Source organism: Hetaerina americana, unplaced genomic scaffold (genome assembly GCF_022747635.1).
Source record: "Hetaerina americana unplaced genomic scaffold, ioHetAmer1.1.p SCAF_57, whole genome shotgun sequence".
Taxonomy (NCBI): Eukaryota; Metazoa; Arthropoda; class Insecta; order Odonata; family Calopterygidae; genus Hetaerina; species Hetaerina americana.
Window position 1 is genome coordinate 2,353,325 of NW_027287172.1, and position 27,775 is coordinate 2,381,099.

General features: G+C 43.2%; 1 protein-coding gene across 1 annotated transcript in view; it reads right to left on the bottom strand.

The window, feature by feature from the left end:
* The window catches only part of LOC139694848 (focal adhesion kinase 1-like), a 335,643-nt gene extending 308,268 nt beyond the window's left edge, over positions 1 to 27,375 (bottom strand). The window contains exon 1 of the mRNA XM_071593373.1: positions 27,226 to 27,375. Coding sequence (XP_071449474.1) covers positions 27,226 to 27,296 — 71 coding nt within the window. The 5' untranslated portion in view covers positions 27,297 to 27,375. The remainder of the gene's footprint in view (positions 1 to 27,225) is intronic.
* Positions 27,376 to 27,775: the final 400 nt, after the last annotated feature.

The following is a 27,775-nucleotide window of genomic DNA, read 5'->3' on the forward strand; positions in this document are numbered from 1 at the left end:
GACCGCCAATAGACTAATAAATTAGAATAAAAATTTCCCAAATAAATGCTTTTTTTCAAGGGTTCTCAGCGCTCAGTCATTTTTTTAGACTTGACAATGACGCGTGAAAGGACGTTATGAAACTAAGTTTTATGATTGACTTTATGGATATGAATTAATGGATGGGCATTACTTATTTTAATTCCAAACATGATGGAACTATTTCCCCATATCTTGTTTGAAACAGTCGATTTTGAAACGAGACAAGTTGTAGAGTAGCGGCCGCTTTCGTTTCTGGGAAACTGCGTGAGACCTTTTTTCGTAGAAAATGTAGGAAACGCAAGTTCCCGTTCCCAGCCGTTAACTTTCATAAGAGGAGAAGGCAAGTGACGTGCTGGTTAACGACACAGTGAGAAGGTTGCTATAGAAAAAATATAATTTCAATATTCTTTGAAGCGAGACGTAAGCCGACAAAATTAAAATGTTAAGTTTAATAAGTTCAAGTTTTAAAAACCTTATGAATAAATAAAACGTAAGGGTACTTCGCCTTATCGTACCATAAAATTTCAGCATCATTTTATTCCAGTGAAATATCACGCACGAGGCGGTCAGTGACCCCGCGATCTATGAATGTAAAAAAACCGTACAAAGCTAGATGCAATCAACGTCGCCGGCACATCGTTCGAGGTATTAGAACCTACATCATCACTTACACACCTGAAGTCAACCGCTTAGTTGTGTTAGACTTAAGTTATTCCTACACCAGGGAACATTGACGAGTAACTTACTCTCTGACAACCTCAGCTGCTTCAACAGATTAAATCCAAAGGCGTTTTGCCAATCGCGAATGTAAGGATTAGTAGGCGGGAATTGAAACTCTGTCAATGACCCAATGTGGAATGAAGAGAGGAGAGAAAAAGACTACTGTCGAAGAAAATAACATCGCAGCACAAAGATGGGCGTTTTGATTAGCTTGTGACTTTTCGAGGCCTGGAATAGGAATGCGTGACACCATTCTTTTTTTACTGCAAACGTGTGGCACAAGCCGCGCGGCACATTTCTAAACATGTGTCGACGTCTATGCCTCTTGAGTCGTTCAGCAGAGAAACCTTGGGACGCGACGGGATGTTGTTCACCGCCCTTATGAGGTCGAAGAGCCCGACAACGGTTTCGTGGAACGGCAGTGACAGTGACTGACTATCATCATGGGAGGCGACCGATATCCGAAGGAATTCAAACCACGTCGATGGTAGGTATGATTTCAGTGACCGGAGGAAAAGAACGGAAAAAATCCTGGGATCGACATTAGCCAACTATTTACGAAAGGGCCATGGTTATGGCGCCTGCTTCGCATGAGGGACAGGCTGGGATAATTTCATCACAGGGTACCAAAAAGGGTTCGGCATGGCACTGAATAATCCTCCACTTCCGGGCTGGTATCAGGGGCTCTTGGCGTGGAAGGTTGATGATGCCCAACAATCCACCGCAAACATTCAAGTCCACTCCATTGTTCGTCTCCCATTCTCCCTTCTATCCTGTGCACACAAGACGATTAAATCTCCCCCTTCCGAGGTGCGAAACGCACCTAATGACGCCTTCCCCTCATCATATTCCGTGGGAAAGGGTTGCCACAGTACTGCATTTCTCAATATCCCTGAATTCAGCGTCACGTCAAGCACTAAATTTCAGTTTTCCACGCGAACTTTTGAGTGATGCCAAATTTCAGCTAAGTCACTTTCCAGTGAAGATGTCCTGGGAACATAAACACTCCCAAGTACTACTTCACCAGTACCGCGAAAGGTTAGTCACCCCGCTGAAGTATTGAAGCATGCCTTACACGAATACATATCCCGGCATGCAAAATGAAGAAATGTAAAAACTTATCCCTACAAATTCACGACTTTTGGCCAAACTGCGGAAGCACTAAAACCGCCTCATCCACCTGACTCCCTCGTTCTTCGTATCCAGTCATCCCTTCCAGTTTCGCACGGGTCGGATGAATTTGCTCCCCCCACCCTCGCTGGTGAAATGCATCAATCGATACCGAAATGCAGGTGCGTGTGCGTACGGCACGCGAGGCCGTTTCGCATGCGAAGCGCGGCGGGAAACGTCCGAGGAGAAGACCAAAAAAAAAATATCGCGTGGGCGTTTCAACCGAGAACCCTGTGGTTATGAGGGGCAATAAATACGCCGGCTTCTTTGCTCCCTTCTCCCACGCGCCATCTGGGAGTCAAGAACAAAGGCGCCGCACTCCCTTTATCGCCCATTACACAACACGACATGGAAATTGGTCAGGAGAGGGGACCACACAGTTCAAGTAAACTGCAAAGGCAAGGGGACCACCTGTCATTCCTCATTTGAAGTGGAACCATGCAGTTCATGCCCGCGCTCATTACAGCCGTAATTTTAGGGATTCAATTCTTACGACTTCCATATGCACACCGAAGTAAAACTTGGAATTCACTGTATTGGGCATAAAGACTGTGTGGGAAGCGTGATGGGATAGCTAGAGGAATTAGGTTTTGGGTCTCTTGATTAACGAAGAGAACAGGCAAGACAGAAAGACTTGGAAAGATACAGAAGACCTTGTGAGCTTTCTTACGACACTTTAGGAAATATTATTGCACCAAATTATAATGGTAGATTAGACCACCGAAATAAAATTAGAGCGATAGACAGGTCACACAGAGATTCAAGTACTTGCTCTTCCCTTACACCATATGCAATCATGACAAAAAAAAACCCAAGCACCCCAATATATTTAGTTTAAGAAAAAAAAATGAGGTTTAAGTCGATTATTCCATGATGCATTCAGGCATGCATGTATGCGAGTTTTTTTTATATGAGCTATTATGTATTCAAATGCATACATGAATTAATAGTAGCGCATACAAGGCTTGTATAAAAAGTATCGGTAAAATTTTTTTCCAAACGTGCGTGAATTGCTGAATTCAGACCGTCGGTTAGTGTGCGAATGATCGCAGATCGTATAGGCATTGGACGAAATTGGACGAAAAGGAATACAAATGAATGAAGAACGACGAACGGTAGGGGAGGAGAGAGGGTTGAGGAAAGAAATTCAAAGGAAACAATAAATGTGGACACAGGGCACTTTGATTTGCAATGGAATGTTGAAAACTAAAATGGAGGGGGTAATACTAGCCAGGCAAGTTAGGGGGGGGGGTGACGAAAAGAACACGCCCGTTCGACGGAATGAAGGAAACCAGAAAGTATGCGGATGGAGAAGTATTTATTGTAGTATAGCGTATCACGTTTTGTCGGGTTCAGTGAGACTTAGAAACGTAGGGAATAGGAGCGAGAAAAATTCGAAAAACTAACATTTAGGAAATAAAATGGAAATAATGGAGAATGACGTAAGTTTATGATAAGTGAAAACCAAGTGTGGCCAAAGTATGCACCGAAATGAGAAGGGAGGTGGAAAGGAACGAAACTAATCTTACAGGAAACTAAATCATATTCCTCCGGTGGCTACACTCCGAAATTCACCCACTAAATTCACCCACTAAATACTTCATTGGAATAAAAAAGTCATACTAATTACAACGCGTATCCAGATTATGAAACTCGTTAGCGATCGCCTTATTTATTTAATGAAAGAAGCTATTGAGCGATGGCGAAAATCGTCGGCTGGGAATTCCAACGAACTATTAGTTATTGATTATTACAGTTAAGGATCGGTGACCAATCAAAATAGCTGTACTGATTCGTTTCGTGCGCAAATAATTTCTTGATTAAATCGCAAAGTGACACTCACTTGTGATCCGGTTTCGCCTCGAAGCTGAGTGTGACCTATTAAAATGAATTATTGGGCCCTTTGACAACCATGTATCTTTCTCCAAGAGACCGAATTTCACGAAAGATCTCTGCCACACTCAAACATACATATATATATATACGTATGTAATATATATATTATACATATATATATATTCTACATATATATATTATACATATATATATAATACATACATATATATATAATACATATATATATATAATACATATATATATATATAATACATATATATATATATATATTATACATATATATATAAATGCATAGTTCCAAAGGATGTAAGTACAGACCACACTGGAGTGGATGGGCGTTGGTCCGAGTTTCATGAAAGGGCCAAAAAAGACCCATGGAAAAAAACAAGAGAACGGGGAACGGCGAGCGAGGGATCCTCGGGAATTCTCTCATAGATTCGTCAAAAGCCAAGGCTGTGAGATCAGAGGGGAGGAGCACGGGAGGAGGTTGCGAAATGAGAGTGTGATGTGGTCCAGTGCCCCAGATGGCGCGGGGAGGAGGAGGGGAAGGAGAGGATGTCTCCCCCGCCACCTCCTTCCTCACGACGAGGCGTGGGACGCAGGGGATGATCCTTCGATCGAGGTTGGGGTGAGGTGTGAAGGGACTGATCCGGCCGAGGAAGGAAACGGGAAGAGCTGGCTCGTTATGGACCAATAATTGGTAATTATGATGCCGCAGACCGCCTTTCTGCTGGAACGGTATCCGTTCCGATATTCAGTACGGCTCCGAAGGACAGTTCAAAAGGGACCATTCCGAAAAAGGAAGCGATTCCGCTCCGGGTGATGTAACCAGGCTACGAAATTTTGCGCGCGATGTTGCTCTTCCCACGATTACGACGCCCAGTATTTCGGCGTCACCGCACCGAAGAGGAGCTATCCAGATTTTTTAAATAAAATGTACCACAAGTATAACACTAGAAAAGTAAAATTTCTACGAACATTTCTAAATTTCTGTCACAGATGTCGTGATTTAGAGAATGTCACCCACTTTCTCAAAATATAAATGATGAGTTCGTAAACGTAAACTGATGCTGTGAACATTATTTCATGCAAGCCTAGAGAAGCCTTACGCATAAAATAAGGTGCTTCTGCAATGCTGATTTCAGTGCACGACATGGGACGCATGAAAACAGTAAAACACAATTTAGCCTAGCTACCATGGTCGTCGTGGTTGGAATGCTGAAAGCGATTACCCGTCAGTCGGTCACATGACATTTCCGTTTAGAATCCGTTCCGTTGGTCTACGCACTCCCACAAAACATGACAAATAAAGTTATGACGCAAATAAAACACCGAAATGGGCTGAGAAGAATATTCGCGACATTTCACCGAGGAGAACACCTAAGGCGGATCGGGTTTGGTCACCCTTGTAAGAAAACCCACGCAGGTAAACACACGCAAGGACGAGAATGGAAGAGAAAATTCTCCGAAGTGCGCACACCCACTGGTGGGTGGTGTGGGAGGGGGAAGTGGAGGAGGCGAAGGAGGGAGGGTGGGAAGGAGGAACCGAAAAGGGGGGTAGGGGAAACGCGGGGAAACGAGTTTGCCGGGAAAAAGAGCAGGCGAGGACGAAGGAAATAAATTCGCACCGATCATTGGGGTCCGACACTTACAAATACAATGAAACGACCCTGATTGAAAGACGAAAACAGGCCAGGGGTTCGAGAATTTTTTCGGCCCTACTCGTCCCTCACCCATAAACATTTCCATGCCCTTTCTAAAACACTGATTTCCGAAAAAAACAAGAAACTATCAGCATGAACCTAAGAACTGACAATAGTTTGAGCTTTGGGAAATCATACAACCATCGGGCATTTCCTCGAATTTAAACGAGCAAGAGGAGTTTGATTGTTCAAAAAATTACTATATTAACAAACATGCTTAACCAATACCAATCACTGAGTATCGTAAAAAGTGAAATTATATGATGATAGTCATATTAGGATTAAGAGACTTTTTCCTTGTATTTTCCTTACCATCTATGTCGTATGATTACCACCTCGTGGAGTTGTAACGAATACCTAGGGAATTATAAAACCTGGAGATGAAGCATAAATTTGTATGTTTCGTATCTCTAAGGAACAGCGGAAGAAAATTTCATAAAGACCAAATGTATCACTTCATAGACTTTGAAATCTTGTAAATAATTTATTTATAGGTTGTCTATAAAATGACCGATTGACTTATTTTCACTGAATCTTCGCAGCGGATATTGGTTTCAGATGTTGAACAGGTGAAACGCGGCGAGTCTTCCTTGAGGTGTCCCTAATTGACGACATTAATCTATTCGTCGTGAAAGTTTGCATAAACGCTAGTAGGACCTTGTGGGCAACCGGCGAGGGTGCTAAGCGTACAGCTAGTTATCTTAGACAGCTTCCTGATTGAAATAGTTAAATCTCATCAACTCTAGCATCTGGATATTCCGATAGAGAGATCCGTTCACAGCCTGCCCGTGTTCTTAATGTCAGCGAAGCCGTGATGCTTCTTAGTTGGCGACCCCGTCTAGTGGTGACGATATGATGGAAGAAACCCCTCGGCAATATTCAGAGCGAGGGGGAAGATACAATTTACCAAAAAAATAAAACGAGGGAACACGGCGTTGGATCAAGCCACAGGTATGCGCTTGAAATTTTACGAGCGACTTCCCAAATTTAGAGGAATTTAATTTGAAATGATCCCATTAAGGTAAGCGAGGATTCCTGAAACATTACATTGGGGGGGAGACGGGAGTCTAGAACATCGGGGCACCCTCAACCCTGCTTTACCCTTGATAAGGGGACCGTGAAAAGGCAGAGAGGGGAAAAAGAGAGACTAATGGGAGCTGGGGATTAATGTCACAAGGAAGAAATGTGGGAAGGTAGATGGCAGGCACTGTGACGGGAGGGCAGGGAGAATGGAATGCAAAAAGCTCGGTGTTGGTTGGAGGGTTAGTTAAGGGATGGAGAGCCCTTTATATTCTTGGAAGCCAGTATTGTAAGGATATGACGCGCAGGCAGACCTTCTCAATTGACGACCGTCAGCACTCTCGAGCCAAATCGCGAGTGAGCTCACAATTCGTCGTCTGAAGGGATTCAAGTAATTGACGATGGGACTATCGCGACAAATTTCTTCGGCGATTTTTAAAATTAATGTAAATATTCCAAAAGTATAAAAAACGATTGCTTTGGCGTAGGTTTAAACCAGGAATACTACCTTGATCAAAAATTTCCCGGAATTTATTCAGAAAATTAAAAATACAAGTTTATTCATCTAAATCTATATTGTCCCCTTCAAAGTAATCCCCATCGACTGCAACACACTTATGCCAGCGCTTGATCCAATCCTCGAAACATTTTTTATATTCGGTTTTCGGTATGTCCATCAGTGCTTCCTGCGATTTTTCCATTACTTCCTCTCGGCTGCTAAAACGCGTTCCCCGTAATGGTTTTTTAACTCGATTGAACAGAAAGAAGTCACAGGGAGCCAAATCAGGTGAATTCGGTGGCTGTTGGATGGTATTTGTTGCATTTTTCGTCAAAAAATTACGAATAATGATAGCACTGTGCGACGGTGCGTTATCATGGTGCAAAATCCACGAGTTTTCTGCCCACATTTCTGGTCTCTTTCGGCGAATTGCTTCACGCAAACGTCTCATAACGCCCAAATAATACTCTTTGTTTACTGTCTGGCCTTCTGGCAAAAATTCATGATGCACTACACCGTTGTAATCCATGAAAACCGTCAGCATTGCCTTCTTTTTTGACTGAAAACGACGTGGTTTTTTTGGTCTCGGCTCATTTGGTGAACGCCATTCACTTGCCTGATGTCTGGATTGCGTGTCGTACTCATAAACCCACGTCTCGTCTCCAGTAATGATCCTTTTGATGAATGTGGGATCGGATTCAGCCTCGCAAATCATGTCTTTTGCGACGTCAACACGGTCTCTTTTTTGCATGAAATTGAGGTCTTTTGGCACCAACTTTGCTGCTACACGACGGAAACCCAAATCATTAACCACAATGTCTTGGGCGGATCCATAGGCAATGTTCAAGTCCTCCGCTATTTCTCTGATGGTTAATTTGCGGTTATTGACCAACATTTCTTTTACTTTATCAATTTTTTCACCGACTTTCGATGTCGATGGTCTGCCACTGCGTTCATCATCTTCGATTGACTCACGACCACTTCTGAACCGCTCGTGCCACTGGTAAACGACCGTTTTTTTTAGAGAATCGTTGCCGAAACACTTTTCCAACATTTCCAACGTCCGTGCGCCACTAAATCCGTTTTTTACGCAAAATTTAATACAAGTTCGTTGTTGCAAATTTAAATCCATTTCTGCAATTGTAAAAAATCGCCAACACACACAGAGATAGATGTAATCTTGGCTACGTAACTTTTGCAAATGTCAAGTTATGACACTAAGATTTAAAGGGAATATCAACAACAGATGTACCAATTTAACAAAAAAAACAGAACTCAAATCGGAACGATGGGAGCGCCACACGGTGGTTATTCCGGGAACTTTTTGATCAAGGTAGTATACCTCTCTGCGACAATAAAACAAATTTGTTGTATTCATAAATGAGCGGAAGAAGAGCATCAACATAGTTATGATTTTCTTTCATACGGAATGACATACGAACTGTTCAAAGCGGTCACCGCACCTAGCATCCGACGATTACGTCAAAGCTAGGGTGAAACGCGAGAGTCACTAATTCGGGATTCAAATGTAAATTATTTTATACATATAATTATATATATGATATATATATATATATATATATATATATATATATATATATATATATATATATATATATATATATATATACATATATATATGTATACACACACACACACACACACACACACACACACACATATATATATATATATATATATATATATATATATATATATATATGTATATTCATTCACATGGAAACAGATATAAGGACAAAGGATATGAACACACATAAAAGACAAACACAGGAATGGTGGGGAAGATTGAATCGAACAGATCATCGTAAAAACGTTTCCATGACCGGGACTCGAACCACATACGAGTATATCAACATTAGCTTTGGTGACCCCCATTTTCTTTCTTTCGCAGCCGCTTTTACCACTAGCTTAGAGCTGTTGTTCGCATAAGAACATAACTGAAATTCGCATGCTATCGAGGGCTTTTAGCTTAAGGGCAAAATTGCGGTTTCTCGTGACATGAAATCCACTGTTCTCCACTCACGTTTATCGGCCATCAGAAATACTCAAACTTTCATTATTCGTTTTGCCGAATCTCTTAATTAAGAGGCAGAATATGTGGGCTTTGCGCGAGTGGGTGTTGTGCGAAGTAGTCGATAGATTGGTCTCGCTAAGTCGGTCGAAAAGAGGTGTGCACAATGCGTGCAGGGAAGAGAGTGGAAGTGTCCAGGCGGACGCAGACGGGTCGCGTGGGTGAAAATGGATCCACCCGCAGATCGAATCTGCAGCCGGCCGACGCAATTACTTAGAATAGTATCGAACAGAACGTCCTCCAGCCAGCAAAACTACGACCACTCCCTTGAAGAACGAGAGACAAGAGGTGAGGTCCGAGAGGAAGTAAACGTGAAAATCTATCTTCCATTCCAAATCAGCTAACACTATTTAGAACGCAAAACATGCGCTCAGGTAAACATTAGGAGCTGGCTTACTTGGGAATGATTGGGTGCAAACAATAGCAAATTTTTGAGCTATTGATTCCTCTTCGCCACCAGAAAAATAACATAGTACCATAAATCAGAGGTAGCAAATAATTGGTAGAAATGTTAATTTGCTATCGATGGTAAATCGGGAGGGCAGCTTTGACAAACAGGTAATCGTACATATTAAATAATAAAACATACCCATTTCTTCTCAATGACAATATATGGTGGGAATATTTTCTTAATAATCCTCTGGCAATAGGCTACATTGATACAGCACTTCAATAGGAAGTAAAAATTCTGCGAAGGGTTAGACAGATGGTTTAAATCTCTATATCGCCAAAAGATTTGCAGGCAGAATAGTCGCCTAAGCAGTGAGACAAGATCCTTCGCCGAAGGGGTCTCTCAGATCCCAACAGTTGGCTCTCTATGTCCTTAACTTACTACAAATAATGAGATAATTAAAGGAAAAGAGTAAATTACAGTTTCATGGAAAACCCCAACTTAAATGCTAATGGAGAGAAATGTTGATGAATGTGAAAAAAATTAAGGTATTCACTTTACAAATGAAATTTTGTTTCTAAAATCACAGAATCAGTATCGACTGTTGTGATCTCCAAATGCTGTCACATAACAAGTAACAAAAGAATATTACAATCGGATATTGTAAAAAAAGTTGTCTTACATAAAAGTTGTCTTACTTGTATAAGTAAGACCACTTTTATGCCTCGACTGAATTGGAAACTTGCCCCACTTGGGTCAATCGACGAATGCTGGAAACCGATGAATGCGCAACAGCCGGCTAATGCTATGTGTACCCGTTTGCCTGACCACGTTTGAGTAGGCCAAGCTTAATTTAGGTAATTCACGGATGGAAGAGACCAATTTCACTAGGGGAATACAAATATAAACCACAGATATCAACCCGCAACTGTGGTTTACAGGTAAGCGTAGAGTTCAGCTAGTACTACTAAGCCCATCGGCAGTGCGTGAAATTGACGCATCAACAGGCTAGGGGGTCCATTTCCTTTCCCAGTATCGTCTATGGTTTCCCAGGAAGATCTGGTACCCGAAAAAATCTCACAGATTGGGTGAAGCTGATGTAAGGCCCTGCTGTCAGTAGCCCAGCGGTCTACCCACTGGACTACAAGGTCACCACTAATATAAAATGACTACGAAAATCTTCTCATTATAATTACGCAGAAAATTCCGCATTTAAAATATATGCAAATGGCAATCGGGAAATAAGAGTGAGCCAAGGCGAATGAGTGTCTGAAATTCTTTGGTAAGCGCTAAAAAAATTCGCGTCACGTTAGCTCCAAGCCCTCGGCACATTAACGGGCTAAGACTCTGGTTTCTGGAAAGTTCTTGTTCTAGGCATTCAGACTGAACCAAGTGGATTAGCCAGGAGTTAGCCGGGCGGGTGAAAGGAAAGAGCGAGGAGAAGTGTGGGAACTTCAGAGCGGTCGGACGGCGAGAGAATGAGAGAGCAAATAAAGAAACATTCCTACCGCTGGGGCGGGGATCCTTGGTTGCCGCGTCATCCACGTCTCAAAAACCGAATAAGGAGCGGGCGAGGCGACATGAGAAATGATCGAAAGGGTGGACAGAGGCGACGGCGACCGAAGACAGATTCCGGGGAAAGAGTTCTTCCAAGTCGAATGAAAAAAAGCCGCAAGGGCAAGGAAGATCTAGCGGGATCGAAACGAAGGTATGCCATCCCGAATTCTCCCATGAGTGAGGTAGAGAAAACACATCCTTCTTAAAGCCTTCTTAACTGGCAAGAAAACATTAGGACGGGTAAAAATTATTAAATCCGGACGAGTTAAGCGCTCGTATATATTATTTTAGCAGCAATGATTAGTCGCAGGATTTGTTCGGATCAATTAAAAAAATCAATTCCAATCCGTTAGCAATAACTATATGACAGAGATGGAGTTAAGGTCGTAAAACAATTTCATTGTATTTGCTGGATTAAATTCAGATATTCCGCGACATTGGTGAGGGTCAATTCTTAGGCTGGGCAAGGACGCTCTCCAAACAAAACTTTATTGGACTTCATATCACATGCTGTTTAATGTTCCTAAACGCTTTTCCTCTTAACGGTTTATGTGACCGACGCTCCTGAATTTTCATTTAATACATTGATCACACTCTTGGAAATTTTTCAAAATGAAAACAGTAATATGCTGGTATTCAATGAGCGTCCGACTTGACGAAATTCTTTTGTCCAATTGGGAGCTTCATTTGGATTGACAAAGTTTTTCAAATTTTATTTTCCTAATGATAATAACACCGCCGACGAGGTTATGTTTGGAGCATTTTCTCTCACACTTAAGCTAGTTTCTTGTGGAGAGAAGCGGATTTATGTCGCTTGCCAAAGTGAGACAGGTAAAACGCTCACCAGCTAAAATAATCGAAAAGTGCCATATTTAACCGCCGCGAAAATCACCTATGCAATATCACATCCTAATTAACTCTGCTCACAATGCTAATTAACATTAGTGTCCATACTAAAATACCATATACCGAGGCCTGAACACGCCCATATGGAAGAGGAATTTCCTAACGAAATGTTCATCTTAGAAGAATACCCAACATTAAGTTAGCGACGTGTTTAAATCAAGGCCCTCCGACACCAATGTCATATTTCCCCATGGAGAAAACACGATCGGCACTAAACGCGGAACGAGCGTTCCAGTCCTGAGCTGCGAGCGAATTAATGCAAATTTCCCACCGAGCCAAAACATTCCTCGCTGCCTCGTACACCCGACCCGTGGGACGGAGCGAGCGATCGGGAGAGACGATGGAATTTTTATGGTCCCTCGGCAGGGAACCGGGCCCACACCCGAGAGAGGACGATGCGCAAAGGCTGTCGGAAGAGACAAGGAGGAGGGAAATGTTTGGGAGGAGAGAGGGGAACTTGACTGCACGACTGAGACGAGGGTAGCTCTAAGCTGCGTGAAGACAGCCAGGAACGACACTAAGAAGTGCAGGCCAACGGTACCCACTCGATATTACACATTCCATGCTCTGATGTCACCACTAACGATGCCATTACAATAGACGGTGCTAAGCACCGATTGTGATAAATTCGCTCGGAGTTTCTGTTGTACTTTTGTAAACAAAACAACTGAAACTTTGAAGTAGTCATCGATCATCGAACTATATTAAATTTTTGGATAAATACAAGTATGAATACAAATACTTGTATGATTTTAACCACGCTACATTTTCTCATTGCCTCCAGCACTAATTATCCACATGAGGCGAATATCACGACGATAAATGTTGAATTCGAGCGATTGAGGTATCTCACTAAAGTTAAAAAAATATATTAAGGAGGTTGCATCAAAATGGCACGTATCTGTCGTATTTTTATGACATGTTCTGAATTTCTGGCTGTACTGCAATCTATTAACGGACGAAGATAAAACAAGAGTCTTCCATGGCTACTTTTAATTGGAATTGACATAGAAAAATCCAAGACTTCATACATGCCCTTAAAGAAGTGGAGGGCTACCACCACAAGAATTACGGTTGAATGGTACAAAAATACATCTCATTTTCATGAAAAACTGATACTAAAAACAAGCACAAATAAAGAAGATTTGTGACAGTTAAAATAAGTGCCTGCCCGCCTTCTTTATAAGATATTATCTAATTTATAGCAAAAATTTATAGCAGCCGATATTGCATTTTTTTAAATTGGCACATCAAAACTGATCCAAAATAAGTTTTAGAGCAAGTTTCAAAAACTAATAAGAACCTCAGAGTCCTTTGTAACACACTATATACACACCATACATGCTTACTAATGCCAACTACGCAAGGATGGGCTTACCTTACTTCTCATTCTTCGTCATCAATACATAAATTAAGGTAACAAATTGACTGCTGCAGTCACGATCCAGCCTACTAGAACATAGACATAAGAAACTAAATTCTTATGAGTGAAAAAATTATTTTCGATCCCTTGCGATGCTTGTAAAAAGGCAACAGAAACAGAAACAAGAGTTAATAACCGGTGAAGGCGAATCTTCATGCAGCTCTCCCAAGTTCAATGACCTCGATGATTTCCGTGGATTATTATTAAACCTGATATCAATTGCTCATCAGCAGAAGAAAGGATCAGGAAATGCAATCCTATCGGTTTAGCATTCTTGATGATATCCTAGGAGGAATATATTTCTGAAGGACTAAAATCAATGCCTCGACAGTTTTCATTCTTATGAGCTAAAATTTACGTCCATATGTGGCGTACTATCATTCCTTCACAGAAATCCGGGGAAAAACGGCCTTTTTTGCTCGTACAGGTATCTGGTGCTCAGCCATCCCAGACCTCTAAGCCACCAGAGTTGAAACTACACTCATACCCGAGAAGGACCTCGAGTCCACGATGTTTGGGTCGGCATACGCTAACGACAAGAATTATTAGATAACCTGAGTGGCTGGAATCTTTTTGAAATGAGATTCGTAGGATCGAGACACGTAATTATTTTTAAGATTAAACAGAAAATGAATTTTGCCCGAAAACAAAAGAGTTCAAACATTAATGTTGAAATGACCGATATATTTTTTCCACCATGGCGATTCTTCTGCGTTCGATGTTATCGACCGGTAGCTGGCAATCCATGACACATCCCCCCCGTAGCAGTCCCCACACCCTCGCACACCCCACGGGAACTAACGAATGAGGCCTACGACTACGGAGGTGGAGACGATAAAACTGGCGGGAGACGGGAGGGGCTCTCTCGGGGAAAAAGAAGGGCAACGACGGGGATTGTTTGGAGGGGTGGTCGAATAAGACCGAGGGGAGCTGAGGAGGAGGGAGGGAAGTGGGCTGGCGGCGGAGAGGGGGGGAAAGGATGGAGGATTCGACCGGCGGGGCACCTCGGACGTAATTCGCGTTTGTTCCGCGAAACATGTGGAGGCGGAGAAGGATACGCGGGAAGCAAGGCGTCAGAGGGGGGAAGGAGAGAGGGGAGGTGGGAAAGAGGGAAACGGCCCAAGGTCCCGCGACTCGCCGGAGGAAGAAGCCCACGCAGTGAATAGAGCGGGAGAAAAGAGAGAGAAGGGAGGGGAGAAGAGAGAGAGAGTGTGGGGAGGAGGAGGGATGGAGAAGAGAAAATACGCGCGCGGGAAAGGATGGAGGAGAAGTGGGGGTCCTCCTCTGTTTCTCCTCTCCCCCCTTCCACGACCCGCCTCTCACCCCTCTTCCCCAACGGTTGAAACAGTCGAGGACGAAAGACGCACGACTGGGGTCGACGCGGCGGGAAATAAAATTTTAATGAAATAACATTCCGTCGGTACCCTCGGTCGCACGTCACCGAGTCCGAGAATCCCCGCACTAATGCGGATATTCCCTACTAAATAAGCATCTCGCACAATGATAACATAGGTAAAAACCAGGATTGCGCACCAGCTCGCGGATGGAGCCACAGAAATTTTATGCTCACTTAGTTTAAGTGCCTTCGTTTGTCTGTAAAAATAAGTCTGTTTGACCTGCATCTCACAAATCGAATAAAATACAAGTGAGACTCAATGGATTCTAATTGCCTAGCCTTCGCTCGATATCAGCGGTATTTGGACTAATGTAGGACGAAATACGAAAGCCTAATATGGAACTGGCATGGAGTGGGTATTAACAGAAGACATGTTCTTAAAGCCGTTCGTCCATTAGTCTTCTTACAATATAAAATATTCAAAAGAACATCCTGTAAAATTTAGACAAAGTGCCGAATGAGATAACTGGGATTACAGCGTTTAAGAAAACCTCACAGACTCGCAAATTTAATTTTAATATTTGAGAGAGGGGGACAAATAGCAGCGCGCGTTCCAGGAAAAAAGAATAGCCACTTCATATTACAATTGATGAAATAATCTCGATGAATTGTGCCGAAAGGACATAAATTTTGTTTTGGACAATTCCCCGGAAATAACAGAATACTCCCTCCAACACGACGTCAAATCAAATGAAAAGACCACTCCATCCACTCAAAGGCAATAAGTGACACCCATAATTTACGCCAAAGAATACATTCGGTTCCACCCTCCTTAAGAAATGTGCCAAAATTTCAGACGACCCTTCCTGCTACGCCCTAAATCCCACAAAGCCTCTATTTTTCTGAGATAAAAGCTACGAAAGAATCGATAAATAAATCACTCTTACTTACAATAATATATTTGCGAGGATACGCCTTCCCACACGTAATGCATTGAATCTCCAAGTCTCCATTCCTCCGTCGCTATTCGTTCTCGTTCAAATCGACTAATATCCTCAATGTATTTTTGCCATTACTACAGCTAAGATTTTTAAAAACTAAGATTTCGGTAATTCTAGTAACAAAAATTCACGCTACGTATTTTCTTCTGATAGAAGCATTCAACAGCGAACATATTAGACCCGGGAGAATACATGATCTTACCCTGTACCTTAGACGACAAAAGTATTTTATTTATAGATATACGACAGCGAAATAAATGTTAACTCACTAAATAACACGTGGCAGTATAAGGATAATAAAACATGACTAGGAGTGGAACACGTTGACTATAATATCGATACCAAATGACAACGAACGTACCTACCAATTTTAGGAATAAAAATTCTGACAATTCGCGAAAAAATTATTAGTTTAATTATTATTATTAAAAATACACATGTGCTGATAGACATTGTCAGGTGGCACACAAGTCCCAAATAATCGCAAAAGATAATAGATTAAATCAGACTTCAAAACACAAATCTCTTAAACAAAACAAGCGAATCCCCATCCCATTTACAACCGTTAATCAGCAAGAAAAAAAGATAAATTAAAAAAAAATTAAGCTATTACATATAATACAATACACCACATATCAATCAATTTATTACATATATACCTTACATCTCTTCTTAAAAGTATACTCTCCGTTAGGAAAGGGCTCGAATATTTTTGCAGGTAAGGTGTTCCAATCAACAATTGTTCTATTTAGAAAAGGAAATTTTTTTTTATAAAATATTGAAATACTGACAGATTTTCCCGCAAGACTCGACATCTCGAAAAACCTTCAGACTTTTTGAGGGGCAGTGGACAGCCAAGTTTCATAGAGTACACCCAGTAACGGAATAATATTGAAGCCATGCTTGTTGAAAAATTACTTGGTTCCGTAATTCCCTCATAAGCGACTATTCCAATCGAAATCTTAAACCGTCACGATACATCTTGCCGTCAATAACTCCGTACATATAGCCTCTAGGGATAGCACAAAATAAACCTTTGATTCATAGATCACCTTGAAAGAATTAACCCGTCAATTTTTAACACTATGGCCGCATCATTTTGAATTCACATGTCTATTATAATTGGACTGTCATGGAAATATGGAAGCGCCTGCACGCGAATAATTAATTTATGAAAATCCAATATGTGAGTAATATGAGCCGAGCTTTCGGCAAAAAAAACATCACTTTTCCGCCACTGAATTTCGGAAGCACATTTCAATCGGGTATTTAATTAAAATCAATATCGTATTATAATGACTCCCAACTTTCCGATGTGATTTGAAAAGATCATTTAATTAACCAAACAAATACCAGTCGGCAATGCATGCGAATTCGACGCATTACAATCGTTCCATGAAGGATCTTTACATAAAATATTTCGCAGCTCATTATCGAGTACTTGGATAAAAAGCATGGAAAATGATGAGTTCGCTGGTGACAGCAGGAATGTAGCAACCTTCTGTATTATATTACAGTTGGGAATACTTAGAACCTGTCATTTTAAAGTAATTATTTTGATTGCATCGTTCTTACTTTATCCTGGGTAGCATGGCAGGTGAAATAGTCACGATTAAGTCGCGGAAGAAGCATTATATAACACAAACACACTTCATTCTAGCACGCGACAGTGATATGAATCGTGCACCCAAGGTTATGCGATTCCTCGAGCATTCTAATGACATCCTCAGAATTTGAATGCCTATAAGATTTCTTCGAAACCTTGAACCTACCGGAAGACATAAAAAATAGTTAACGGACGATTGGTTGGTTATATTAATAATTACATTACATGGGCAGAAAAAACTTAACAAATACCAATAATAAACCACGCCTATACATTAAACCGTCTCTCCCTGTTTTTCACCCGTCCATCATTGCACACACTGATCCTTTTCAAATCAGGGAAAATTGCAGGAGATAATCATAAACACTTTGAGGCAAAATCAAATAATTACACAGTGACGGATGTTGTCAACATCGAGACTACAAAAACTTGATAATGAGACTTATAATGTGTCACAGGCCATCATTTCAAGCGCTAATTTTTTTGCATGTGCTATGAATGCCATGACGAGGCCCTAAGCAACTACGATAAAACAGACCGGTGCACAAACCATAAAAAAATAACTGCAACGCTGAGAACAGGAAACAGCATGTCCATGCAGGAAAAAAAACTCAAAAGAGACTAATATTTTCCAAAAACCTTAAAATTTAAAATATAAGTCTTCTGCGGTATTTGTAAACTAAGCGAAAACAATTATCTCCTTTTTTCTCTTCAAGTAAGCTAAAATTCATAGCATGTATGCCCTTGAAGTCGGCGCTTTACCCGTGTCGTCATGACAACTAGTTGATAAAAATGCTGCTAATTCATATGCTTTTAACACAGAGATAGTCAAACGTAAGAGTAGATTATGAATTTAACACAATAATAATTCAGGTCTTGGCTCATAATTAAGAATTATTCAGGGTTTGGCTTATACCTTGACGGCAATGCTGCCAATTTTTTGTTATTAAATCAAAAATAGTAAAACATAAGTTTAGATTATGACTTTAACACAAGAATAATTCAGGTATTGGCTCATAAGTAAGAATTATTCAGACCTTGGCTTGAACACCTAGACGGATCTCCGTGAACGACACCGGACATCAAAAGACTAAAGCTCAAGTCGAAGGTGTTACTTCTCGGCGCTTATCGTCTTTCGAACAGGAGGTATATTTCTTCGTGGAAACAAGATAGCAAGATGCCACAGGAGAAATTGGTAACATATAACTCCTGAGACAGCCAAGGCGTGCGTTACTTGACCTATCCGAGGAACGCATTCCAAACACAGGTACGTACCTACAGGAACCTAGCGAATGGAGCGTCTGGCGCCCCTCCAACCCGAGCAAAAACCTTAAAAAGAGTTTCTACGTTTGAGGCCGTAAATTTCACGCTTTCTCGCCGGTTTGTTCCCGGCGACGTTAAAAACGGCGACTGGCATGCAATTACGACCGGGTCGAGGTAAAGTAGGTACGCTGGGTTCCTTCCTCCCCCCCCCCACGCCCGATAAGGGGTAACCACCCCTACCCTCGCCAGTCAGTCACCTGATCCTCAGATAGCTCCGGCTGGTCCTGGTCACGACCCTCGAACCGATTGGTCGTCCCGGGGGGAGGGGTCGCCGAAGGGGGAGTGAGGATGCACGCCACGGCGATCAATCTATACCGCCCGCTGGTGCACGGGAGAGGGGAAGGGAGGGGAAGAGGAGGGAGGCCGAGTAGGGAGTGACATCGGAAGGGAGTTATCACTCGGGAGCAATGGCGAGGAGAGCATTGCGTGCTCGACTAGTGCACGAAACTAGTTTACACTTCAATTATTAATGGCATTCAAGCGGTTTTCCAACGAGATACCATCGAACTCCCGTTTCTCCGCCTGAAAAAAAATATCAATGACCGAAAGTTTTGGTTCTCCAGAGGTTGTCTACTTGAGCGAATGGAGCATTAAAATTATTGATTCCTCCATTATTTTTATGAGTCGGGAGCCCCGATATTTGCACTTGAGCTTGGACTTTTCGTCGAAATGTCATGCGTCCATCTTCTTTCCTCCCTCCTCTCCGAGCATGGAAAGAATTTATCCCGACACATCCTCCGCTCCGACCATCACTGAAGGTGCGCACATATAACTAACTACACAACTTTACGGTCAAACTAAAAATAATTCGGATCATATATTGAGCGATGCCCTCTCAGCAACCCGAGAAGCACAAGGAAGTCTAGTATACATAGTTATACGTGTATGTGTGTGTGTGTGTGTATATAATTATATATATATATATATATATATATATATATATATATATATATATATATAAATTATTTCAACAATTCCTGACGACACGTCAACCTTTGAGCGGAGTTGTTTGCGGTCGTATAAAACTAAGGACTAGCACAAAGACGCGTCTCCCGGGAGAAAACAACCCATACTTCGCCTCCTTACCCACTTCAGAACAGAATTCTCCATTCGGAGAAAACCAACGCTCGCTGGAAGCGTGCACAGCTGTCGGCGGGCGAAATGGAAATGAAAAAAAAAACAAGGGATACATCCAGCGACATCGTGGCGTGCCGGAGATGGGAAGCTCTTAGCGTTGACCCGTAGTGCATCCAATTTCCATAACATTACCAAGTGCAGCGGGAGAGTTTTTCGTGCATACGTGTTCACACATGGGCGGGCACGAGGGGAGAGAGGGGGGGAGGAGAGGGAGACGGCGAAAACGAGCTATAAATACGAAATTTCAAGGGCGACGGCACGGCGAAAGACAGAGAGGGCGAGGTGAGGGAGGGGTAGGGAGGGCGATCATTTGGTGCTCTTGACATGCAGACAAGTATGAGCCTCTACTCGGGCATCGTGCTCCGGCGCGCCGGAAATGGGAAGAGTCTGTCGCAAGGAAGAGGGTAAATCAAAATGTACTTGCATCGAAAACTATTAACATTTGGTCCAAGAAAGTTCAAATGGCTGTGGATATAATTGTACTCTTCATATACTCTTCACATTATTGCATGGAAGTGAAACTTGGGCATGCCAGGATAAGAAATAAATACGGTACATACATAACTGCATCTGAACGCACTGGAGGGGAGGACTATTTTTCTCTTCTCACTCTAGGTAGCCTAGTTTGTCGTCATTATTTCATTTAACCTAAGTTTACTGTCCTGGGGGATTATTTGCGATTAAAACCGGAGAGAAAGGGCGAGGAATGAGTTTGTTATGAAGGTATGTATTATCATGAGGGAAGATATTAGATTCATCCATAAGAGTGAAAGAAGTATGCAACGTTGTTTCTGGGCATGTTGAGAACAAGGCATATATTACGAGGCCCAGAAACAAAATTGCATGCATTAATCATTTTATGGACGTGACAAAAGGCAAATTATGATTTGTCATGATGTTGAAAATATATTATTAGCTCCACTTGAGGAGAGAACATGTCAGTGAAAATAAAGAGAATAAGCGTAAAACAGATAGATTTAAGATGTAATTTTTCCCACGAAATGTAGGGAATCAGAATAACTCTATTCCACCGCACTGGGGGGGGGGGGGGGGGAGGAGTATTTTTCTCTTTTCATTCTTGGCAGCCTAGTTTCTTGCCATTATTTCGTCCAACCTTAGTTTTTTATCCTTTTTGTTAATAACAGTTCCTATCTATAGAGGAGGATATCACACTTCGATGCCGTAATACATGCACTTGTAGTTAACATAAATACATTATTTGAATCGTTTTACGCATTTATTGTGACTAAATATTAAGAGAAACTTCATTTTTGATGTTGAATGCCTGTTGTTGAATCGCTCCCTGTCACACACCGTGGCGTTGGCTTTCTGGGTATCATGTAAAAATGGAAAATAAACATGAAGGGATAGGATAGTACGAATAAATAAGAAACCGGGGTGCATTTCCTGAAAAAAAAACAAAAAAAAATGTTTTTTTAATTGCGTCCACTCCGAAACTAAACGGCGTGAGGACTACGTATGCATGTGAATGCCTGCTAACGAAAATATTACTCGAAGCGACAGAATCCAACCGATAACTACCAACGACGTCCGTCATTCATTACGGAAGGCACACAGGTTTGTGAACTCAAGTTTTCTATTCGCGTACAGAGGCATTACGTGGTCGGCAGTTTGAGAACGATGAAGTGGTGAAAGAATAGCGCCTGGTACGAATGCATGGGAAGAACGGAAAACCTCATCCACTTGATCGTGAGATCAAGAAACTCATGGGCCGTTACAGTCGCAGGGAGGAAACCACCGAACACTCTACTAAAAACGTTTCATTGCAAAAAAGGCACATTGAGCTCCCCACACGCTTCAAGAAGGCCGATGTTGGACCGTTGTTTTTCAGACTGGATCCGTCGATGACTCTCCATCAACCTCCCCAAACATCACTTTCCTTTCCAAAGACCGGGAGTCATATCAAATAACTATGAAATTTCACGCAATCTCACGAGTTTGCGTCGGGGATATAACACCTTAATGTCATCAAAACACATACATTTAAATGGTGATTCACAGCAGGCACGCATTTAAGAGAAAAATTTTAAATCCACTTAAATAAGGATGTTGCCACTTAAAACTATTTCCTAGCGTTTAAAGCAGGCATCAACATGACGACTAGCGAGGTAGAATGTGGATGGATCCAGCAAAACCAGAGATGGAAAAAATGTAAATCCTCTTGCTACATCATAGCTACATTTAAATCAATTGATCAAGAACACGTAAAATAGGAGCCCTATCTAGTTGCTTGGGAACAGAATGGCTCACAAAAAAAAACATCATGACCCAACACGAAATGCATTCCCGGTTACTATCGATTCACTTCTCTTCAGACGAAACGCTCTTCACAAAACATCTTTTTGACAAAAGTACATTTGAAAGTTAATGTGGAGTATATATGAATATATGATGGCAAGTGAATACGAAATGTATGCACAAGCAATGCATTGCATATGCATGGTAGAAACGCCCGCAAAACTGCGGAATGAAAAATCAAGGCTCGCTTGAAACTCGAGCGGTATTTATTTAGCCGCATAATGGATTTGTCACATAGATCCACAGCTGTTAAATAAGTGTGTCTTCTGAACAAGACCTTGCATGGCTCACCTAATAAGATACCGCAAGGAAAGAAGTCTGAGAATCTGACGTCGTCAAGAATGCAGATTCATGAAAATACGGGTTATTTTACTGCTATGATAAAAAATATGCAGTGCATATTTAGTACTAAAATAATATGATCATAATATGATTTTTAAAAGAAACCCCATGCATTATACAACATCTCTTCAAAATTCTCGAATTCTATGGGATTCGGTTAGAACTTTAACTCACGAAACTAATTTTCTAACGTGAGGAATCTGAAATTGGGCGAAATTAAAAGAGTAATAGCCACTTTTTACAGGTCAGTTACCTAGTTAGATAGCTACTCCATATCGACGTCGCACTCCTGAATAAAGTGATTAGTCGTAAAATAGCAGATATGTTTGAAAACGTAACTAGTCAGCCAGGCTATAGCTATGGTTATAGCCAATTTAGGTTAAACTAATAAAGTTTATTTACTGCTAATTGTTATGATTATTTTAGAGAATTGCCATTTATTTTGGCATACCAATAAAACATTTGTTTTAGCACTAGCTGAGTAATACTTAAAGGGAATATTGAAATATTATGGAATATTAAACGATTAAACAAAAGAAAACGTAGTTATAAATAGCTCAAATTAAAAGAGACAAAATACTACTGATCATACTTCTACCAATTGAACACTCGAACTCCGTTCCACACGAAATTACCATTTTTCCGACAGAATAAGAGTACCATATGTTTCGCGCGAACAAGAAAAATTCGCAGACCTAGATCCAAAATTACGGAATATCTAGTCGGGTAGGGTGTCGATTTCCTCGAGGCGGAGAGGATTTAAACTCCGAGATGCTAAATTTTCGTCCTTTGCCAAATCCTGGATAAACAAGTTCCCAAAAGGATCCTCGACGGGGGGGGAACGCGCGAGACGAAATGATCTCCCGCCAGCATCTAACGCGAACGAGTTTGTCACCGAACGAGGGGCGTTCGTCGGAGGAATCGTCCTGCCGTTAGCCGACGGAAAAGTAGCGGGGTAGAAGGGGGGGAGAAGGTCGCGAAAAAAAGTGAAAGCCCGCGAGATGCTTGCGAAGGTGGACGGCGGCGGGAAAGAGGACTAGGGGGGGGGGTTGGAGGAGGGGATGTGATTTTGGGCCGGGGAAGGGATGCGGAGGGGGGCGAAGCGGAGGGAGGGCGCGTCTCTCTCCTCGACGGCGCGGCGTCCGCCACGCCACGCCACCGGTGGGCGGGCGGGAGGCCTCAGGTGGGAGGGAGTAGGGCGCGGAGGCGCAATGCAGTCTGAGCATCGATGCGATGTTGTAATATCGATTCCCCTCGCGTGCGAGGGGAGAGCGGGCAGAAGGCGCGGCGTAGGGCGGCATTGCAACACCGCACCAACACACACACACACACAGGCCCGCCTGGCTTCGCAACACACACACGCACAGGTGAGGTCAATTTTCTGGAGATGTTGGGAAACGTCATTTTTTTAGCCCTAATATTTCCGCAAGCCTTGCCATCACGACGTAACACGGTCTATGCTCAAAAGCTGAACGCACAAGAAAACATTTTTTTAAATTCACTTAATGCACATCAATACGGGCACATCCAAAACGTATGATATGTTGATATACTAGATTATATTATACTCGTTATACCCCCAAATCAGAACAAGGGAACGTCACTCTTTGTCTCCTGAATAAATTTCTCTCGACCAGTGAGCCACCGTCTCAAAAATACCCCGAACAGATGGGAGATCGTACCCTGCCCACGTGTGGGATTCGTGAATACCTTAAAGAAGCGAATGACACCACGTCCGATTCCACAAAAAACGTCTCTCCCGAAACCGTTCACATTCTTCCAAGCTCCAGCGCTGAAATTCATTTGAAAATCTTAAATTCTCAAGCACATTGGTGGATTTAATCAGGCCGTTGGGTTAAGAGGCACGAGAACGGCTGCGAACACCCGTCACGCTTTTAATCCGCACTCACGCGCGCTTTAACAATACATACTTTATGACAGAGCCTCAAGAGCGTAACCATGAAATCGTTCAAGAAGAAACGGACACTTTCCGATCGAATAAATGCAATCCGAGAATATGTGTATTCATGGCCACATGGTCGAACCATTTTCCATATTTCATTCCTATCACATTCGACCGGGGGAAGAACCATATACAGCCAACGATCGAACTTAAAAAGAGTTAAAATGCAAAATACCACAAATTTCTAAATTGCCAAAGCTGTGTGAAAAAAATACGAAAAGTAAACCACAATGTCCAGGTATTATGCAAACGACGGCTTTTTCTCAAAATTTACACGCGAAAACAGTGTTCATCTTGCAAGTTCTCGATTCCACCCTGATTAACACTGAATATTGAAATGTCAAAGTTCCTTTCATCTTATTCAACTAAATAAACTCCATTTTATTCGGAACAAACAGTATCGTGCGAACGTAACAGAAGTACATCTCTGTATAGTGGGGGAATACCTAGCACACATTGAGGAAAAAATGATGTCCGCTACAGCAGTTATTTAACAACGGAACGCTTCAAACTCATAATACACGTAGGCATCCACTTCCGTTTAGCAGACAGACTACGAGAGTAAAGAGTGGTAGCACTACAAGTCCGGAAACCCAAAGGTCAGATGTTTTCATACACCCCCTACCCCCGCCGTTTCAGATAGATGGACGCTGTGTTTGTCTAAGGATCATTTACTTTTAATTAATGGTGCGGTAAAGTCTCTGCCGTTGGAGCACCCTAAAACCGAAACCTAATACTACTACCGCTGCCTTCTAATTACCCTTTCCCAATTCTTAGACGGTCGGTGTGAACAAACCCTCAGTCATCCGCCCAGGCATTGCGATGCGTACGCATGTTTTAGGAACACGGCCGCCATAACCTTCTCCTTCCCTAAGTCTTCCCCCCCCCTCCTCTCACTTGCGAGATGGGAGGAGGGTCGAGGGGGGAAGGCCGGAGGAATGAGGGAATTACATCCGAATCTTCCTAGCCAGACTGCCCTTCCCCCTTCCTTCCTCTTTCTAAAGCGGCTTGGGAGAGAGACAGAGAGAGGAAGGAAATTGTCGAGGGGCGAGATGGCGAAAATTAGAAAAAGTTTCGGAGGGGAGAGGGGTGGGCGGACTGGAAGGGGGGGGAGGTGAAAGAAAGACACACCGACGGTCTGAGTGAGCGAGCGTGCAACTTCCTCCCACTGGGCGATGGGAACAAAGGAAGGCAAAGCTGACGTCCTCTGGCGCTTCATTTTTTTTCCGCCTTCATTTACGGCGGAGGAGACATAAGTCTTCGCTCTCGTTTCCATCGGAATTTCTCTCCCTGGACGTCTGCCGTCCGCCTCCGCTCGGAATAAGAAAACGGATGTGTGCATGCTTCACGCAATAAAAAAAAACAAACAAACACAGACAATCCGGAAATTTATAACGTTTTAAACAAGGTGGCCTTACATGTATCTTGACGTAATTGGAACGGGGATGTTTTGACAATCACTCAGTTGTTTTCCAAATCATCACTCCATTGGAGATTTCTCTATCTCGCACGCGAAAGCCGGTGAATTTTCTCGAGAAACACAAATAAAAAGTTGATAGTGCGTGCGAGTGGCATTCACTGGCGTGTGGCGAAGCGAACGAAAACAGTGTAGAGTTAAACAAAACAATATTCACGAAAAACGACGATAGCAAAAGCCTTCCTACTGTTCCTTGGCGATGCACCCTAATTCCCTGATGAATTTTGTCTGCTGGCAAAGTGGGGTACGTAATGGCAAGCGGCAACAGTTTATGATAAATTTAAGGATGAGCAAATTCAGGAAGATGTACACCCACGACTAACCAGGATTAAACTTCTAACCCCGCAAGAGATTATTGGAGCTAATAATTCCTCCGCAGGCCAATGTCCAAACCCCTCAACTCCCGAGAGTATAGAACCGCACCCTACGGAAAAACTTTTCACGTCTTCAGAATCAGAAGATGGGGATGGGGTTTGCCACACGCCGAAACTTAGCGACAATCCCCGCGTTAATTGAGGGAAACCCGACACCGGAAGCTCTCGGACATACCCTATTGCGCATCACTCCGACCTTCACCTCCCTCGCCACGCCATACCCCCACTCGCCCCTTCCCCCCTCCTCTCTCGGTCCCACATGGGCGGGGCAGAGCTTGTCGCAAGCCACCACTGTTCGTCCGGGGCTCGAACCCGGCTAGACCGGAAGGGCGGTGGAGGGGAGTTGAGGTGAGGCGAGTGCCCGGAGGGGGGGCGGGGGAAGTGGACGAGGAAAAACAGCACGCACTTCGGCCACGACGCCGCCGACAGCCGTTCTCTCCCCACCGGGAAGGGAAACGTGAGCACGAACCTCCGTAACGGGGGTAGAAAAAAGTAACGAGCCTAGGATCCGAATGTGCTGTGAGGCGGGGCATGAGGATTAATTAAGCCGCCTACGTAGCACACGCTCTCGGGGGGGAACCATGGCGGAAAAAGGCAGGGGCAGTATCTCATAGGCTCCATCCCCCGTATCATTTCTATTGGCTTTTGTTTCCATCGGATTCCCCACGGATCGAACCAACAGGGTTTGCAACATAACCATCCATACCGGAGGTGGCGGAACTCGAACCCACGACCATTATGTCCAGTGCCAAGACCCTCCCGCCCCGAACACTCCATGATTGAATTATTAGTGGGAGGAAAAATACTGAAAAAAAACGACTAGGATTCTAAATTCGCCGGTGAACACATAGGATAGCAGGACACAGCGGGTGGATCGACGAGAAGACAATAACACATGGGAAACGAGGCGGGGAAGAAACATTTGAAAATGCAAGGAGAGGGAGAGAGATATATATAAACCACCCCCATGGCAGGGGGAGCGACTTACGTCTCCAAGTACTGGAAGACCCGATATATTGGGCGGCGATACATGAAAAGCGATCCGTCCACTCGTTCCATTTCCGACGAGGGTCGCCGCCGCCAGCAAAGGCCTTCTGGACGCGTTCGGCGGGTTAGCTGAGCGCGGGATCGGCGAGGACGGTCGGGGGGGTTTCTCTGCGGGGGCTGGGGGGGGGTTCGTCGGCTGGAAACTGGGCGAGGGTTACTCGAAAGGTGAATTCCCCTTGAGAGGGACACGGGGGGTACTGGGCCGGCGCCCCTATCACATGGCGCCGGAGTGGAGGGATTTGATGGGGGATTTAGCGTGGCAGCGGGACGCGTAAATTGGACGGGGGGGATCTGAAAGGGGTGTAAGAAACAAAGGGGAGATCAAGACCCCCTCAAACGCCTCCACACCCTGGGTCACTCCCGCGACTCCGGGAGGAATGGAGGCGGGCACTAAGGAGAGGAGAGAGGGGCCTTGGTACACCCTTTATACTATCCCCTCCGAGGGAGGTGATTTGGAGGAGGGGGGTGAGAGGGAAGAATACTGCGTCGCG